We start from the raw sequence: 18,676 nt of genomic DNA, 5'->3' as shown, positions 1-18,676 counted from the left end.
CCAACATCTTAACATTGTGAACACACAGCAAGAAACTAGGCCTTGATTTGTTCTGTGATTAAAGCCCCCGTCATGGGTTAATTATAGTGTAAATTTGAAATCGCCAAAGTGCAATTGTCACATTAATTTAACCTCAAGTTTCATCAAAATCCAATCAGCAGTGGCTGAAATATCACACATGGCACATGAACAATCAGTGTGATGCCACCCCTGTGGAGGTAATCTAATTTTCAAAATGCCACAGCTCAGTGAGATACCTGCAGCAGTTTACATACAAGTCTCATCACGGCCTTGTCAGGGGTTCTTAATGGAGGGATGGATAAAATCCCAAGGTGGTCACTGAAATAAACCTTATTGTATCATGTTTCATTTCTTTAAATAGTGGCTGAAGTGACCTTTTAGCTGGAAAAGTAACGTGTAGGCCATGAAATTGTTTACATTTGTGGATCCAGGAACAACAGTTGATATAATGGTAAAAAACACAGGCAATATTTAATGTTCATTTAGACGCTTTTGTCCAAAGCGACGTACATCTGATCAAGCAACGATCATGTATCAGCTTAATATTTCATCCAAATTCACTATCCACATAAGAGACGTCTCTTTTTTTGGGAAGTGTTTAAGATCTTCTCCCTAAAACTCAACAAAGTTTCCCAGAGAAAAGATACTTTAACAGCTCTCCAACTTCCTGGGGCTTGAAAAGGAAGTCATGGGGAGTGAAAAAGAGGTCAACGAAAGGCTGAAGAGTCGGATTATAAACATTTTCCTCCCAACACTCCCAACCCAGCAGGCTGTTTGTAAGTTCTCTTCAGAAGGAGGAGGAGGAAGAGTTGTCTCCACCAGCTCTCAGACAGCGCCCCAGTCGGTTTACTGTGACCGAACGTGAAGCTCACATCCTCAGGCGAGCCGAGCAGACCGTCTTTGAAGCAACGTCAATTTACGTCACCTAGCAGGGATGTGAAGTAACTGCCCCTTCAAAACAAAAGCATGTTATTTTTTTTCTGGTAAAAAAAATGTCAAAAGGTAAAATAATTAATTGGATTCCATACAGCTATAGTAATGTAAATAATAAAAACAAAGATTTAATAGCTTTTAGAGTAAAATATTGACTTTTATCAGCCTATGAAGCTAAGGCATCAGTGAAAGGCTTTAATGACAGTAAGATAAAATAATAGCCTATTCATAAAAAAAGCATCTATTAACATTATCCGCATAAACAGGAATCCAAATCAGCCCATTTTGATTAAAAATCATTGCATTATCGCGTTTTATTTTGGAAGTGTTGGCCGGAAGTGGTGTTTGTGCTCACTCAAAGCGGCTTGACGGTAGTTGTCCGGGAGCAGTGAGCGCACACGTCGCTCTCTCCACTACATCGCACCACTGCGGTAGGAGCAGGGGAAGGCAGCAGCAGAGGGGCAGCCGGCAGGCACACACTTCACTTGTTCCTGCGCGGAAAAAAAAAGGAAAAGAACAATCCAAGTGGCGACTGCGACTTTATCACAGAGGAGGACTTTACCTGAGAGGACATATACCAACAGCTCCCACAGCCCAGCGAGAGCGAGGGAGGGAGAACTTTTGGCTATCGCTCCGTGATTTTTTTTTTACCACATCTGCGTAACCTTGGAAGTCAGAGCTGTTTATTGTGAGAGGATGGGACCGCTACTCCTTTCCCTCGCGCTGTGTCTGAGCGTCGCCGTCCCGCAGCACGCGAGAGGTGAGTGGAAAAGTGTCATTATCGGTGCCAAAACATTTTAACACCACTAGCCCTTTAACGTGGGCGCATTAAAAACTGATGGATAGCGGCCGGAGCATCCTCACACTGAAAGTGCATTGATTGTTTAAATAGGGGAAGCCCATATGAATAGCTTATAGCAAGCAAGATTGCGCGTCTATATGAAGATCCTGTGTTGTGTGCGGAATACGAGCAGCCTGTCAACGCAATTTGGCAACATTAAACTACTGCTGGTAATCTGTGCACGACTCGTTATAGTTAATTGGCTTGCTTGTCTCTAAAGGACACTTGTCTGAGTGCATGAAGCAGGCGATTCATTATGGTCTTATCCGTGCGCAATTCCTCTGTGACGGGGGACCAAATCAGTCCGCGCGCACATTTAAGGCAGAAATGTGCACTGCTCCTGTATATTGTGCGCCCTCACAGTGCCTCATCTCCTCGGCGATGCCTCCTCAGGATAAAAAGGCTGTGCATCCACATATCGCCCCGGTCGATTTACGCAGGAATGACCTCACCTTTCCGTCTTTGGCAAACTGAATTAAGAGAGATAGATTAATGGAGAGATTTCCATGTGGGCTTCAGATGATATCACATGGATGAGATATGCTAGAAATCCTCCTGTAGGCTATTAGTTGCATGGCAGTGGCATTATTGACTGTGATGACACCAGGAGAAGGTCAGTTGTGCATTCTAAGTCTGACCAAAATGCCTTGCTAGGAGGCTGTTAAAATCTTATAGATGCACCTAAACCACTGGATCAGCATCCAAATCATTCCACACACACACCTCCATCCTTCGCCCGTCCAGTTTCCTGGTGATTGGAATATTTAAGCTTTTCCCTGCTGCATATTTCCCATGAACAGAGCAGAAGTGTACCTGTGGGATTTTCTGCAAAAGAAAGCACTGTAGCCCGTATGGAAGTGGGTCGCACCATCCTCCCTGTCTCTCTTCATTTAGCAGCATGCTCGCCTCAGGAGTCACACATGTCAGACAGACCCGGGTCTCAACACCAGCTGAGTGCCTTGAGCAGAGTTTCTCAGGGTACCTAAGCCTGGCAGTGTCAGCTCAGAGTCAGCCCTTGAAAGGCGTAATACTCCCTGGTAAGGTGGCATAATGAATGCAGAGGAGGAGAGGCAGGGAGCCGTGGTGCTGTGGGTCCACTTGTTCGAGGCTCAGTGAGTTAAAAATACTCCCTCAATTAATCATATCCCAGTTAAAGTAGTGGTATTGTGGAAGGATTTTTGTCCGTCTGTTTGCAAACTGAGCACAGCTGTAGTCTCACGCGCAGCGAGGACCTGATTCAAGGAGGTGATTGAGGGTGCTAGTAGTGTTTGATCTTTGTGTGAGCATCCTTTTAGCCACATGGTAGCTATTTTAGGAACATAGCTGCACCGCCCCAAAGGTTTAATCTCCCATTCATAAAGAAATAGAAAGAATGATGATTAGATATCTGTCTTTATTGCACAAACGCTACGTTTTACTTACCTTTTGTGGTTGCTTAAAGGCAGCAGGTGTCTTCAGAGACAGCTGCTAACAAACAGTCCATTGAGGGTGTCACAGGGCGCCTCTGTCTACTGAAACAAATTGATGGGGTAGAAACATTCGCCTTCAGGTAAAACAGACTGCATTGTTCCAAGTCAGTGTGCAATACATCACTTCCTCTGGTCGGTTACTGGTGCTGACTCTCACACATTGTTTGGGCTTCTGCCTGTCCGCCTGCACAAAGCACATGACTGCACCAGTGAGCCCTCTGTATGGAAATATAGGATGCTTTTGTGCTTGTTTAGAGAGGCAGTTTAATGAATTCTTTGCATCTTAATTTGAGTCTCAGTCTTGTTATAATGGCTGCGCAATTACAGCCTTTAAGGCAAATGGGCGGCCATCTGGAGAGGAGATTTGAAAGTCTGTTATTGGTGAATCATTATGACTGTTAACATTGTTGGTCACTGTTCATTTCTTGCAAAGATGCCACTCTCTTAGCACAGTTCAAGAAGCTTGTCAAACACAATGCGCCGATGTAGAAATGTTGTGATTTCTAGATGACTCTGGGTTTAGTCTGGCCTCATCAGTTACTCATCATGCTCTCAGACTGTGGTTGTGTTGGTTTAAAACCTGAGGGAAAGGCTGACAGAAGGCTACAAGCTCGCTAGCTGCATCTGCTACATTTGGATAAACAGTGGAGCAGACTGGGAAGGAGAGGATGGAAAGGATGACGCTCAAGACAGCTTTGGATATAATGAGGCAATGGAGAACCTAAGACGCATCACAGACTAATTTAGACTAATTTACTTACAGTTTCCTCAGACGGCTGTTAGTTATTTGATCTAATGATCACTTCATATTTATACAGTACAACAGATTACAGTAGGTACAGAGGTACTAGAGGTACAGTATTAGCTAGACCTGCTGCAATTAGATGAATATTTGATTGGTGAAATTACAGAAAATGATCCTTAAAACCATCAGTTATTTTTTTGTCATTTGTTCCCAAATATTTGTTTGTTGATTTTTGGCATTTTTCTTTCTTATATCTGATGTTGAACAGAATATTTTTGCGTCATATAAAATAGGGATGTGCATTTCAAGCAAAAATATAATTTGATAATCACTGGGAAGTATTTGACCATTATTCGAGGAACCCCCCACCCCCACACGCAGACATAAGGAGATGTCGGTTTTATTTCGCTCCCCCCAAGGACTGTGCATAGCTGTTGTAGACTTATGATATGCTAGTTTTACCTGCCAAAGTTTGCACTAGACCTAATTTTTCATTTATTTTTTCGACGCGTTCCACACACAACTCACAGAATCGGCTGCATTTTTCTCCGGTTCCGAATCTCACAGTGCTACGCTCGTTTTACCGTCACCTGGTGCTAACAACTCTCAGATGCGCTACAGCCACTAGGACTGTCAACCAATATTCTAAATTCTACAACCGAATTGTAGTAAAAAATGGATATTCGATTATTAAAATTGATATTTGATGTTAAAATTTTAAGCGCTACCGCAGCTGTCTCGCGTGTTCTCGCGGTAGTGCTGCATTACAGCCAGGCGCTGGAAAAAACTATGGAAAAGATACATTTTTCAATTGAGTCGCATGAACTTTTAGATTTTTTAAATTATTAATGACAATCAATATTTGGAAATCATTACTCATCCCTCATATAAAAAAGCAATTTGAACATTTTGGGCAATGATAGAGGGCACCGTTGAAATCTAGAAAATAATTGGCGGATTGATCAATAATGAAAATAATAATTCTTTGCAGCCTTTGTATTGACCTTTCCTACAATTATTTGGAGTCAGCTGTTTGTCCCTTTGCAGAATAGAAACATAAAACTATGACTTATGTCGGGAGATATTAATGGGACATGTTCCCCTCAAACAGGGGAGGCTGTGAAGCGCTCTCTAAAATCTCATTACATAAGCAGCCACTGAAGGTTACAGTTGATGTACAGGTGACTTTTAATAACAATGACATGCAACCTTCCTCCACAATGCCCTTCACTCTGCTTTTAAATGGCACGCTCTTCAATCAGGCAGGGAGAGGTGTGACCTCTGTCAGATCAGCAGCAGTGATAAGCAGAGGATTCAAAGCGGCTCGATGGACGGCTACCCACACAGAAGGAAATTAAACACGAGCTATCAGAACATATAATCAATTCTCCTACAATGCAGCGACTTCAGCTACTGTCTTTATTTGCCTCATGTTTGTGGGACTTGATTGTGCTGTTCATGGTAGCAGCACAGATGATCCTTAATCCCATTAATATTTGAAGGAGAGTTCATCTGTCTCCTGTGCTGACAACTTAATGGAGACAGTGCTATCTGTCTCGGCTGTAGTCTGGCCTCTGTTGTCCTGCCTGTACATTTCATGCTTGACTTATTGGGAGGGCACTAGAGGGACAGTTAGAGAGGTTGCAAGGACACAAGCTGAGGAAGTGCTTACCAAAGAACTTGACTGTGGCCCTGAGATGTGGACGGGCCGCACGGGTACAATAAGTTGTTACAGCCAACACACACTCATAAAATACCACACTGAAACCAAATAACTGTGTCACTGTTGTTCTGTTACGTCTTTAAATAGTTTTCTGTCCCCTTTGATTGAGTTATCACCTGACCAGTTTTTAAAGTCTCACTCAACTAAAGCCATGCGCTGTGCTTTCATCCCATTATTACATTTATAAGGCCACTTCAGGCTTATCAACTCTGAAATTGTACCTCAAAGAGTGAATAGGAACACTTCCCACAGACGAAAGACAAAAACAAAGACAGATCTGCCTTAAAAATAGCTTCTTTTCACTCCCTAATCCTTACATCAATATGTGATGTTTCAATTCACAAAACTCTGGAAACATCGATTCAGATTTTTCCCAGACACGTTCAAGGTCCAACGTTGACTAAAAACATCATGACGGCCGGCTTTAAGCGGCGATCCTCTTAGCATTCCCAGTGTCAAAATTCACACTGTGTCGTTTGAATGAGTAAAAAGATTATATGAATGTTTCGTTTGTAGTGTCATCTCATGTTGAGTGTACTTGACTTCTTCAGCAAAGAACATGCCGCAGCGCGTCCTTTCATGGTGTGAGCAGTCATAAGGCCACATGCTGGCTTTAAGTAATCCCACTGGGTCACGATTAATGACTCAACTCTTGGAGGCACCAGCCGGTCCACAGAGTCGTCCCAAAGTGTGTGTGTGGTAGAAATAAAGCAGATAGTGAAGTTACTCGATGTTGTGCTTGAAATACACAAACTGTAACAACGTTAAGATATTGTTTGGGATTGCTTATGAGATTTCACTACTTTCCTGACTCATGTTTTGTGCAAAAAAATGTATAGAGATCCAAACCATCCAGACAGAAATGTTTTGCCAGAAGTAGGTAAGTAGGGATAAGGGCCTGTGTCCACAAACAGCATTTTTTGCGCTGGAGGTAGAGTGCCCACTACCTCAATTTCAGAGCGCTTCTCCCCGGCACTTACTGTTGCTAGGTTATGAAAGTTGTCTTGGGGCACCTCTGCTTCCCTTGGTTGACCTTTAAGTCTGTTTTAAACAGCTCTGTATGCTTAAAGTGGTAATCTCGAAGATCCTAGTTTCGTTCTCTTTAGCAGCACCTATGGTGATAAACGGTAGTTGAGGGAGCACACTTCCCAGATATCCAGATAGTGTTACATGTGTGACGTCCACGGTTGGCTCCGGTTGTAACTCTTGATTTTCCTCACTGATGGTCACTTTTCTTTTTAGACTGCAGATCAACCACTCCTGGGTGACAGAAAAAACGTCACTAATTGGGCACCGCTTGTGATTTTTTTTTTTACAAATGTCGCCACAGACACCCAGTCCGTAATACTGCAAATGCAAAGGCTTTCGTCAGTGGGCCATAGGCTCAATCACCATTGTGTCACCTCATTCAGTGATCGATAGTGACTTAACAGACATTTATTTAGACATTATTTAAATGAAATCGCTCTAATATTTGCTTTGGTAAGGAATCGTTACCTGGCATTAGCAGCAGCTCCAATGATTACCTTTACCTCCGCCATTGTTGTTGACAAAGTTCATATCTGAAGTCCCGCCCCCTCTTGATTTTGATTGGTCGATGAGGGAGAAGTGACATTGACGAGTGCGGCGGTGTTCCAAAAGTTAAACTATTTTCAAATGAGATCGCAGCGACAAAAAACAGCTGACGACAATTTGGAAACTTACCGGACTTCTTTCGGCGGATTGATATGATTACAGTTAAACCTCTGGATTGTGTGATTTGAGTTGAATCTGTGCACAGCCTGTTCGTCATAGCAGCCGTCTGTTATCGAGAAATAGCAGACCATGGAATGCCTAAATTAACCAATCAGAATCAAGTGTTTAACATAGCCATGTAGTAATGTAATTTAATGGTACAGCTGACCTTACATGGTCAAATAATTTTGGACATACAGTATGCAGCAATTAAGTGTTAGGATGCAGTGTGATTGTTGTAGAAAACAACATACTGTTCAGCATTATTGTACAGTAGCTGGCCTAACTGTTAATTAAAGGTGATATGTTGTAGAACAGTGTTCTAATGAGTACCCCTTAATATGCTAACATGGGTTTACTTCCAAATAAAGAATCGACACAACAATACATCTATAATACGTTCTGCACTTTTCAGCATTAAGCCACTTTGTAGGCTTTTACAGCCTCTAGTTTATCCTCAGATATAGCTTTTAAAAGGCTGAGGGTGCGTTTGGCTAATTGAATTAGAAAACATTAAATTATACTTCCCGACCGTCCGCACAGGCGCCTGGCACCATCAAACAGGATGTGCCTCTTTTTTTAAAATCGCAGCTCAAATAAGATTAGAGCTGTTCATCTAAGAGAAACACAGTCCAAAGAATTTGAGTTTGGCCTCGTTCCTGAAGCAGCATTCCTCATCTCAGCGTGCCTCTTCTGCTTGTGCATGAAATCAGAAGTATGTCATCATTCTCTCTTCCTGTTAAGTTATAGGTTGTTTCCATCTGCTTGTCTGTTTGCAATTATATAGAGGCTACATATAAGATGTGCTGATGCGAACTAAAGTGTATTTTCTTTATAATTTCCCTTTCAAAGGTCCGACTCAGACGGCCTCAGTATTAAGTATTCACTGGAAACAAGAAGCAAGTTAAAGCCTGCTTTCTGCAGCAACAAAATGGCCGTGTAATTACTGTATGAATTAATCTCTTTTGCTTTTTAATTCCTTTTATAACATAAAGAGTGAGTGTGGGGTGTTAAAGATATTGCTAGACAGCTTGTGTGTGTGCACGAAGGGAGGGAGTAGGGGGGCAGGAATGCAGAGCTCACTGACAAGCATCAGGGTGGATTTTCCTTGCATTCCTTATCAGAGCCAAGCACAGTTTCTGTATTGTGAATCGTGGAGGGGATATGAGCGCTGAGGACCCGCCCCATTTTGTTAGGGAGGCATCAGAACCATCGGCCATGAGTGAAAGAGTCCACCTTTCCACAGCGGATCGATAAACAGAATACATTACTTTGGATTAAGTGTGGAACTGCACTGAGTCAGTGTGAGGAGTTTGAGCCTTTTGAGAAGCTTTATTGTAAGAACAAAGCATTAAGACAGTGAGATTAGAATTAAAATGTCATTTCGCAGAGTTTGAAGCTTGTTCGCGGACACAATGACGCATAGACCTTTGAGTGTTTGAGTGATTTATCTTCAACAAAAAGCTCCTGACACATTCTTTCGCTGTATTATCTGCTGTGTTACGATATTAACGTCTTTTATGTTGAGAGAATTAGCGTGCTCTTGTGCTTTACAGTTTTTTTTACATCCTTTTAAGTCTTTCCTTTCAATGCGTGTGTGATTCTCTGCTTTTTATAGCACTGCCAGGAGTGTGCGGTCCAGCCACTCTCACATTAAGTCTGTGATGAGAGCAGATTTTGTTGGTTACTTTTCAAATAAACCCAAAGCTTTGCAACATTTCGGCTTTTATTTACCGGACAAGCATGCTCGGGTAGCTGCAGACTGACGCTAAGCCTGCTTTAGTCATAATAAGATTGAGGAGTTAAAGCAATGAGCTTTGCTTTGGTCTGATAAAGTCTCTCCGTTGGGCTCTGGAACGCCACTGCATTTTCAATAAGCCCAATCTACTTATTTGAGATCAGATGGGTGCAGGTGGCTTAAGTTCTTACTTCCAACAAGCCCTAAGGAGATGTGGGCGACTTATTCCTATTCTTGAGGCAAACCTCGGATGTTGCGCTCCCGTGTAACAGTCTGCACATCAGGGTTGAAAAGGTTATTTGGATTATTAACCTCTTTCTTCTGCTGCATGAACAGAAAATGAAAAAGGTGTGCATGTTCATGAAAAATTAATTTAAAATATAGTCATCGGTCGACAATGAAGCTCAAATGTCACTTTTTATTACGCCAGCTGTCATTCATATTTTACTCCTCTCTTCCCATTCATCTCTCAATCCGATTACATCTTTCTTTTCCTCTCAGGCACAATGATTGTAGTAGATACAGGCCTATTTTGAGGATTTATTTGCTCATTTCATCTCATTCCCAGACTCATCAGCCTCTAAATCTTATTTTTGATAATGTCAGCCGCTGCTCTGATCGTGCTCCGTGTGTTTGTGTGTGTGTGTGTGTGTTTGTGTGTTTGTGTGCTCGATTCTCAGAGAGGTAACCCAGAAATGTCATCACACAAAGTCTACGCAGCCTTTCCGGCTCTCCTGCTTTTCTGTGGATGTCCATCTGTACTTTTGCCTAAAAGACAAAAACAACAGTTCTTTATTTATCATGTCAGCCTGCTCGCTTTTTCACTAAACTGTGCTGAATACCAGTAAGGGGGTGTTTGGAGAATGATTGAGGACGTATCTGCTAAAATAAATCTTTCAGAAAGATGTCCTTGATTTTGTCTTTGATCAACAAACACATATGCCAAATTTCAACTGAAAGCCTCTTTTTATCATCTCAAATATAAAGAAAACTCTCTGGACTAGTTCCAAGTTCTTCAGAAGGGTTATTTGAGGTAAAAGCATAAAGTAAAAGCTACTCATTTTAAGTCCAGATGTTCTAGATTAGCCCTGGGGTGTGTGGTACCAGAGAAAAGGAGGAAGAGACATCCCTTTTAATGTGAAGTTCAATGAACAGCAACCACTCACCTTCAAACGTCAAAGTAAAGCTCATTAAAAGGTGTTAATAGATCATTGTGTAATTGAAGTATATTGTTACTCACAAAGAGGGCAAAGGTTACTGCAATTTGCACCATTGTTGTTCAGGTATGTAGCTGATGATTAGAGCACTTTAATCTTAAAACTGTTGCTTTAAATGGCGATATCAGGCAATCAAAGGCCGACCGAAGCGCTAATAAATTGAGATTGCGACGCTCCCTGAGGGCTAATGTCCCCTAACTTAATGCAGAGGGGCAGTAACCTGACAGTATTAGGCTTCTGTGTTTCTGCTATTAAACTCCCTTTGACTTTAGTCCAATATAATAACCAAGGACAAGCTGCAAATTTCTATCTTAAAAGACAATTCTGTCTCATGGAACACATTTATCAGCGGCCCTGGTTGGTTCAGTTTGTGTGTTTCCTGGTAGATTTCTCTCTGTGGATAAAAGCCAAAGCAGACACACTGGTGAAAAGACAGTACTGTTAGAACTGCTGCAGGTGTGCTCGCATTATATACCCCGAAACAACAGTCTTTGTTGGTATCATTAAAGTCATTACTCCAGAGCCTGAAACATATCCCAGCATGCATTTGGTGTGAGTCACGTTACCACCTGCAGATATTGTCTATCATGGGCAAACAAAGATAGACACATACGCTCCCCCTCTGGCTAATTAGGTATAAATGATCATGTAATTTTCTGTAATGATTACACTTTGTGTTACGTGCTGTTGCATGAATAAATACACTGTATAGAATGTGTCATTCAGCGTGCTGTACAGTATAGAAGCACACCACATTTCCAGACTGCATTTATAACTTGAAAAGCATCACCTGTTGTCACCTTTGTGACCATTTTTCAGAGTATATTTAAAGAAAAAATTCTCACATTCTGTGTCATCGTTCACGGTGCTGAATGCTGCCTTTCTTCTGCTATTTTGCTGCTAAACCAGGTAGTCAAACACTATGCCCTCTGTATTATTTACTGTTTGAGGTTTATGAAATATTTACTCGTATGATCTTATGGACCTGCTATAGCTCTTCTAGGTAGGAGTGCGTCATTTCAGAAGCAGGCAAACTCACGCTGAGGTACATTGTGAGCACCGGGCCTGTAAAACGTATCGAGTACCGATTCTTGCGTTTGAGCTGTGAGCAGTCTGACAAGTTAAATTAGCAGCTGAAGCAGTTCAAAAGTTTAAGTCCCAGAGCGTATTTTTAACCAGGTTCATTGTCTTGAAGAGGAATCTTTGTGGTATTTCTCACCCTCTCTTTCTCACCCTCTGTCTCACACTAAATCTAGAAGTTATTATTATAACACATCAAATCGTGGGTCTTTAGGTGGCTGCTGCAGCTGGGAGAGGATTGGGTTTGATGTTGTGAATAAATCTGGGTAGGTTTTGCCTGCATTGTGTTTGTTTCTTTGTGTGTTGGGTGGTGCATCAGTCAAAATGTGGACATGCATTAAGTGGTATTTGCAATCAGCTCAATTTAGCATTTTTAAAGCAAAAGCTTAAGTCAATGAAACACCAAATATTCACTAATAATTAGCTGCATGATAATATTTAGACTTTCAGTAAAATGTAATTGTCGCTCAGTCATTGTCCACTGAGCTTTGTCTTGCTGAGGTTCTTCAAGGCAGAAGAGCCTGCTACATAAAATTCACTGACCAAGGCGTAAGCAGGATAAAGAAATTCAATTTGTCGAGTCCTGCCCTTTTCACTACACACAATGCTCAGCTTAAGCCAGCGAGAGTGAAGTGCGAGAGGAAAAAGGATCAGAAGATATTTTGTAACTACTGCTTCATGTTCTTCTAACATGCATACAGGGTAATAGAGCAATATCACATGCAGCTTCCCTTTTACATCTTTCACTGCTGAAATTGTCGGTTTGACCTTTAAAGGTAGGCTTGAAACAGCTGCTATGCAGGCATTGAGAGTTTGTGCTGTGTAAGTTAGCTGTTAGCTTATGTTGGCCGTAAATTATCTGGGATGGTAGCTGTCATGAAACTGTGATAAACGACGTGTAGGTAACATGGGTTACGTGTAAGATGACAGAAACACATGAAAGGAATAGTTTTCCTTACGTGGGGAACGTTTGGGGAAATGTGCTTTTTGTTACCAGCATTAGATGACAAGATGGATATGTTTCACTGTAGCAGAAGCAAGAATAAAGTTAGCTTAGTTTACGTGTCACTGAATAATTTCATACAAAGGCTAATGTCAAAAAACAACTTGCAGCTTTACAGAAGGTTATGCACAGGACTGTTATCAGAAGTCGATTTACTGTGATGTTGGCAAGCTACCAGCTGAGATTGCAGTAACTCACAGCTCCAAGCCAAGAGATAGTGCAGCTCATAATCCCATCCTTTTTTGAAGGGTGTTAACAAACCAGATAAGTAAGGGAAAATGTATAGTGAGCGGGTCATCGTGGAATGGAACCCCAACAGTGTGAGCAGGAGCAGGTCTTGTCTCACCCTGAATTCGTGGCTCACGCTTACTACAAGGCTATTTACTTAAGTAATACATTATTTGATACAAAATATTTATTTGGAAATAATTTTATTAATTTAAAAATGACTATATTTCCATTTTCCGTTTAAAAAAATAGTTTGTTAAACTCACAGTTAGAGCTGCGTCCATAGCAACAGTTAACTGTTGCCTTCTTAAAATGTGCTGAGCTAGCTATTTTTACTCACATCAAAATGAGCTAAGCTAGCTGTTTTTACTCACATTAAAATGAGCTAAGCTAGCTGTTTTTGCTCACATTAAAATGAGCTAAGCTAGCTGTTTTTACTCACATTAAAATGAGCTAAGCTAGCTGTTTTTGCTCACAATAAATTGAGCTAAGCTAGCTGTTTTTACTCACAATAAAATGAGCTAAGCTAGCTGTTTTTACTCATATAAAATTTTCTTTTCCATTCACCATCTTTAAACATTGCGGTATCCCGTATAGTGTTCGGTCAAATGATTACTTCATGTGCCGTATACAGTTTGTAGATCTTTCCTTTTTTCCCCCTGTAATTACACTGATTGGACTTCTTTTGACGTATTGGTATGATTACAGTTATTGATTAGAGCAGCATCCCTGGCAACGGTCTGTTGTTCATAGCAAATATCTGCTATCGAGGAATAGCAGACCTCGGAATTACGTAATTAACCAATCACAATCAAGTATTTAAGACAGCTGTTCAATAAAATATTAAAAGTGAGCTTTATTGGGCATATTTTGGTTGACCTGGACCGCGCTTATCTACTAGTTTCCCCTTGTTTACGGTCTATGCTAAGCTAGCACGTTATTGGCTGCAGCTACATATTGATCAGGCAGACATGAAAGTGGTATCAATATTCTCATCTAACTCTAGTCATAAGACAAGAATAGTTTTCTCCCAAAATGATTCCTTTATAATATAATAATGCTTTTGCTGCATCTTCCAAACCTACAATGGTTATTTGAAGCTGTCTGTGTCTCCTTGTCTCGTACACACACAAACACGCACAGTAAAAATACTAAACATTTTAATTTGCCGTACTAGGGCATCCTTTGTGAATTTTGAATCAGCCGGTTGCTCCGAGTGTATTTGTGTGGCATAATTTCCCTTTCATCCAAAATGCCACATGGAAAACATCATGACAACAAGAGAGCTAATGAGGTAAACATTTAACGAACAGGGTCACAGAAATGCCTTCATGTGCTGATGAATATGCATTAATACTGTGAATTAGTGACACACTTTTCAAGTCAAATGCATTTCCCATTCAGCCCCCTTTCTTCTCCTCTCGTCTGTTAATGTGCTCTGGCACTTTCCATCGCAGACACCTTCCACTTCAGCGGTTACTGTGAAAAAGATTCAGATGAGATGTGAGCTCCTCTTCTTTATACATGTTTGATGAGTCTTTTTATGCTACTTCAGGGATACAAATGTGAATGTGGGAGATCTTGTCTTGAAAAAAGGTACAAAAGATGGGAGGTTTCCAAGTTTGTAATGAGGCTAGCAAGGCTCTCTTGGCTCGCGAGCAAACTAGGGCATCTGTAATGAGCGTGCAGAGAAACGAGGTGGTGGGCGAAGTTAGACAGGAGAGGGGCATGTTGCAAACGAGATTTGAGCCACAAGCTGTAACATCGCCTGTCCACTGGATGTTAGGAGGCAGCAGGGGTCAGTCACACTGTAGCTCCCACTCAACAGGAGATGCGGCATGAATGGTATAATTACAGCTCCCCTCATGCCTTATGTGTTTGCTTTCTAAGAAACTGTAGTTTAGGTATAATTTCACAATAATCTGAGGATGGATGGTGCAAGACCAACAGTGCTTTTCAGTGAAAAAAAGAGGAAAACACTAAAAACAGAAGGGTGAAGAAAAAATAGTATGAGTTTGTGCATGCAGCCATAATTTAGTGCTCAAATTAGGGAAAGGTTTTTTTCATTGCATGTACATGAATATAGTGGTATAACAAACCTGTGTTATACTGCTAAATGGTTACATAAACAATTATAATATTACACAAAACATTTTAATTGAATGTCACTGCATTTCCAAAGTGTCATAACTCCCCATGTTACAGCATTACTGAGAATAACATTATGAGTGCAGAGAAATGTTTACTAAACCACATGAGCTTCAGACTCTTAATTAGCAAGAACCTGAAAGAGGATGGAGATGAATTATTACATATTATGCTAATTAATACCATTCATCATATGGGGCCTTGATGTTATTTTTCTCTGACAGTCTGTGATTTACTGCAGAGTTAGATTAAGACGTACACACAGTGTCTAGAGACCAAGGGTCATGTTTGTACTGTAGGCTTGAAAGATAAGTAAAGCAGAAAAAAGGAATTATACTAATACCATACCATATGACACCATACCATACCATACCATATGATACCATACCATATGTTACGATACGATATCATACCATACCATAAGATACCATACCATATCATACATTACCATATGACTCAAAACTGTACATTATAATACAATATAATTCCATATGACACAATAACATACCATACCATATGACTCCATACCATACCATACCATACCATATGACACGATGACATACCATACCATATGACTCCATACCATACCATATGACACGATATCATACCATACCATACCATGCCATATGACATGATAACACACCATACCATACTATACCATATGACACGATAACATACCATACCATATGACACGGTATCATACCATACGATACCATACCATATGACACGATAACATACCATATGATACCATACCATATGACACGATAACACACCATACCATACCATACCATATGACACGATAACATACCATACCATATGACACGATAACATACCATACGATACCATGCCATATGACACGATAACACACCATACCATACCATATGACACGATAACATACCATACCATACCATATGACACGATAACATACCATACCATACCATACCATATGACACGATAACATACCATACCATACCATACCATGCCATATGACACGATAATATACCATAACATACCATACCATATGACACGATAACATACCATACCATACCATGCCATATGACACGATAACACACCATACCATACCATATGACACGATAACATACCATACCATACCATACCATATGACACGATAACATACCATACCATACCATACCATGCCATATGACACGATAACATACCATACCATACCATACCATATGACACGATAACATACCATACCATACCATACCATGCCATATGACACGATAACATACCATACCATACCATACCATGCCATATGACACGATAATATACCATACCATACCATACCATATGACACGATAACACACCATACCATACCATATGACACGATAACATACCATACCATACCATGCCATATGACACGATAACATACCATACCATACCAGGGGCGGCTGTGGCACAGTAGAGTCGGTCGTCTTTCAATCGGAAGGTCGGAGGTTCGATCCCCAGCTCCGTCAGGCTACATGTCGAAGTGTCCTTGGGCAAGACACTGAACCCCAAATTGCTCCCGGTGGCATAGCCAACGGGTATGAATGTGGTATCTGATTGACAGTTGGGCACTTTACGTAGCAGCCTCTGCCATCAGTGTGTGAATGGGTGAATGTGATATGTAGTGTAAAAGCAGCTTTGAGTGGTCGCAAAGACTAGAAAAGCGCTATATAAGTACAGTCCATTTACCATTTACCATTTACCATGCCATATAACACGATAACATACCATATGACACCATACCATCTTATGCCATACCATATGGCATGGTACCATACAGTGCCATATCATATAACACCATATCATACCATACAAAATTACATGATACCATACCATACGTTGCAATACGGTACCACACCATTTGACCCAATACCATAAGATACCATACCACATGACACGATACCATACCATACCAAATGACACAATATGATACCATACCATATGACACCATACCATACCATGCCATACCATACCATACCATATGACACCATACCATACCATATACATACCATTCCATACCATACGAAATGTCACCATACCATACCATATGACCCAATACCATACAATACCATACCATACCATACCACATGACACAATACCATACGATACCATATCACATGACACAATACCATACGATACATGTTATTGTCCCCTCAGAGAAATTTGTCTTGGACTTGAATACTGCACACATTAAGTATCTAAAGGTATGGATGTGTTTTATTTATAACTACTGTTGATTTCACAGCTTGGAATGGCTATACTTTATTTTTTCCTTGATGTTGAAGATGATGGGAGTCACATTTACCAACTCCTTCTCCCTGCCAAAATTACATGGCAAATATAAACTGGTAATAATGTAAGCATAGTCGTTAACAACATTTAATACACCTTAAGGCAAAGTAAACCCAGAAGATACATATTGTCCCTGCAGTTAACTTCCATCTCAGCAGGTTTTTATCTGTTAGTTGTCTTTGCCATCACATAGAACAAAATCCTTTTACAATAAAAGACCAGCTAAGGGGAGGTAGAGGTGAGATAGCATATGGCTGAACCTTTTGTTGTTGTCAGTGTATTGTATTTTATTGCAGAGTCATGGGGACATGCTGTATATGAACGAAAAATGCTCAGGTATGGTGTATTGTGTGGAATCTGCAGGGCTGGATAACCTCGGTTTTCCGTGGACTATCAAAGGTTGCCAAATCAATTTTTTCACAGCTAGACGAATTAGACATTCATGAGAGGGGCATAATGCAGTGAGTGAGTCATTAACCCTGTAACATTTTTATTAGGTGGAGCCGCTGCATCTCATGGTGTTTTATAGTGATTTATAATGGCAGCATAATTAACATAAGAATCCTCTTAGTCTCTTAAAATCTGCACAGCAAAAATGTCACCATTCTTTAAGAACCATGGCACATTTTTATTCAGTTGTGACTTCAGGGTTCATACTGTACATGCGTAACAGTTTCAGCTAGTGTCCTTGGTCCCTGGTGGCTGCCAAATCCTGTGAACCCTCCAGACCCTGGGCTGAGTGCATTATGGCTGCCCCTGGCCCGTGATGAGGAGATGTATCGATCTTATCCTCAGACAAAAGCCCTCTGTGCACCTCTGCTGGGCTTAGGCTTGGCTGAGGCAGGATGCTCAGTAATGAGAGCAATAGAGGGCAGGATAGGGGACCGGCTTATTCCTAACAAGTATGGAGACCTTTACTATAAAGAAAAGAAAGAGGCTAGGTTGGCTTTTTTGGTTTGTTTTTATTTAACCCCTCCCGTCAAGCTGCACTGTCCTTTCTTTCTCGGAGCACCGCTGAGGTCTTAACCACAGCATGCACTGTAGCCCTGATGGTCTTATCTGGAATTCAGGAATCCCGTGGGAATACACCTCAGCACAGACTGTCTGAAGAGTAAATTTGGTTTACTCTTGGTATGAAGTCAGAGGAGCAGCCGAAGGTGGTCTTACACGATTAAAAGCGTTTCACAGAGAAAGTGGTGTGGGCTTATACCACACATAAGAGGGTAGGATACCTCTGCCTGGGAAGAAAAGATCCGAACTCCTTTGAGTGTTGAGTTCGGATGCTTCTGTGGCGACAGAGCTTGTTTTTATGACAGGGACTCCAAAGAGAGGATTTTCTGTGTGCAAGCCTTTGAGATGATGATGACGAATGGTTGAAGGCTATAACCGCGCAGTGACCAGAGCTCAACCACACCACAGTTATTATGGGTGCTGATTCTGGGCCCTGAGTGTTGTAGGTTTTGGTTAGGCTTGCCCAGAGCTTACATCATACTGT

General features: G+C 41.1%; 1 protein-coding gene across 2 annotated transcripts in view; it reads left to right on the top strand.

The window, feature by feature from the left end:
* Window positions 1-1,357: 1,357 nt before the first annotated feature.
* edil3a (EGF-like repeats and discoidin I-like domains 3a) overlaps window positions 1,358-18,676 on the top strand; it is a 116,684-nt gene continuing 99,365 nt past the window's right edge. For both annotated transcript variants that reach the window (XM_069683163.1, XM_069683162.1), the window contains exon 1: window positions 1,358-1,714. In XM_069683163.1, coding sequence (XP_069539264.1) covers window positions 1,651-1,714 — 64 coding nt within the window. In that variant the 5' untranslated portion in view covers window positions 1,358-1,650. The remainder of the gene's footprint in view (window positions 1,715-18,676) is intronic.

This window comes from Semicossyphus pulcher, unplaced genomic scaffold (assembly GCF_022749685.1).
Source record: "Semicossyphus pulcher isolate SPU_LCO1_2020_fin unplaced genomic scaffold, fSemPul1.0.p SCAF_6, whole genome shotgun sequence".
NCBI classification, from domain to species: domain Eukaryota; kingdom Metazoa; phylum Chordata; class Actinopteri; order Labriformes; family Labridae; genus Semicossyphus; species Semicossyphus pulcher.
The sequence above is the reverse complement of the archived record's forward strand: the minus strand, read 5'-3'. Positions and strand labels throughout refer to the sequence as shown.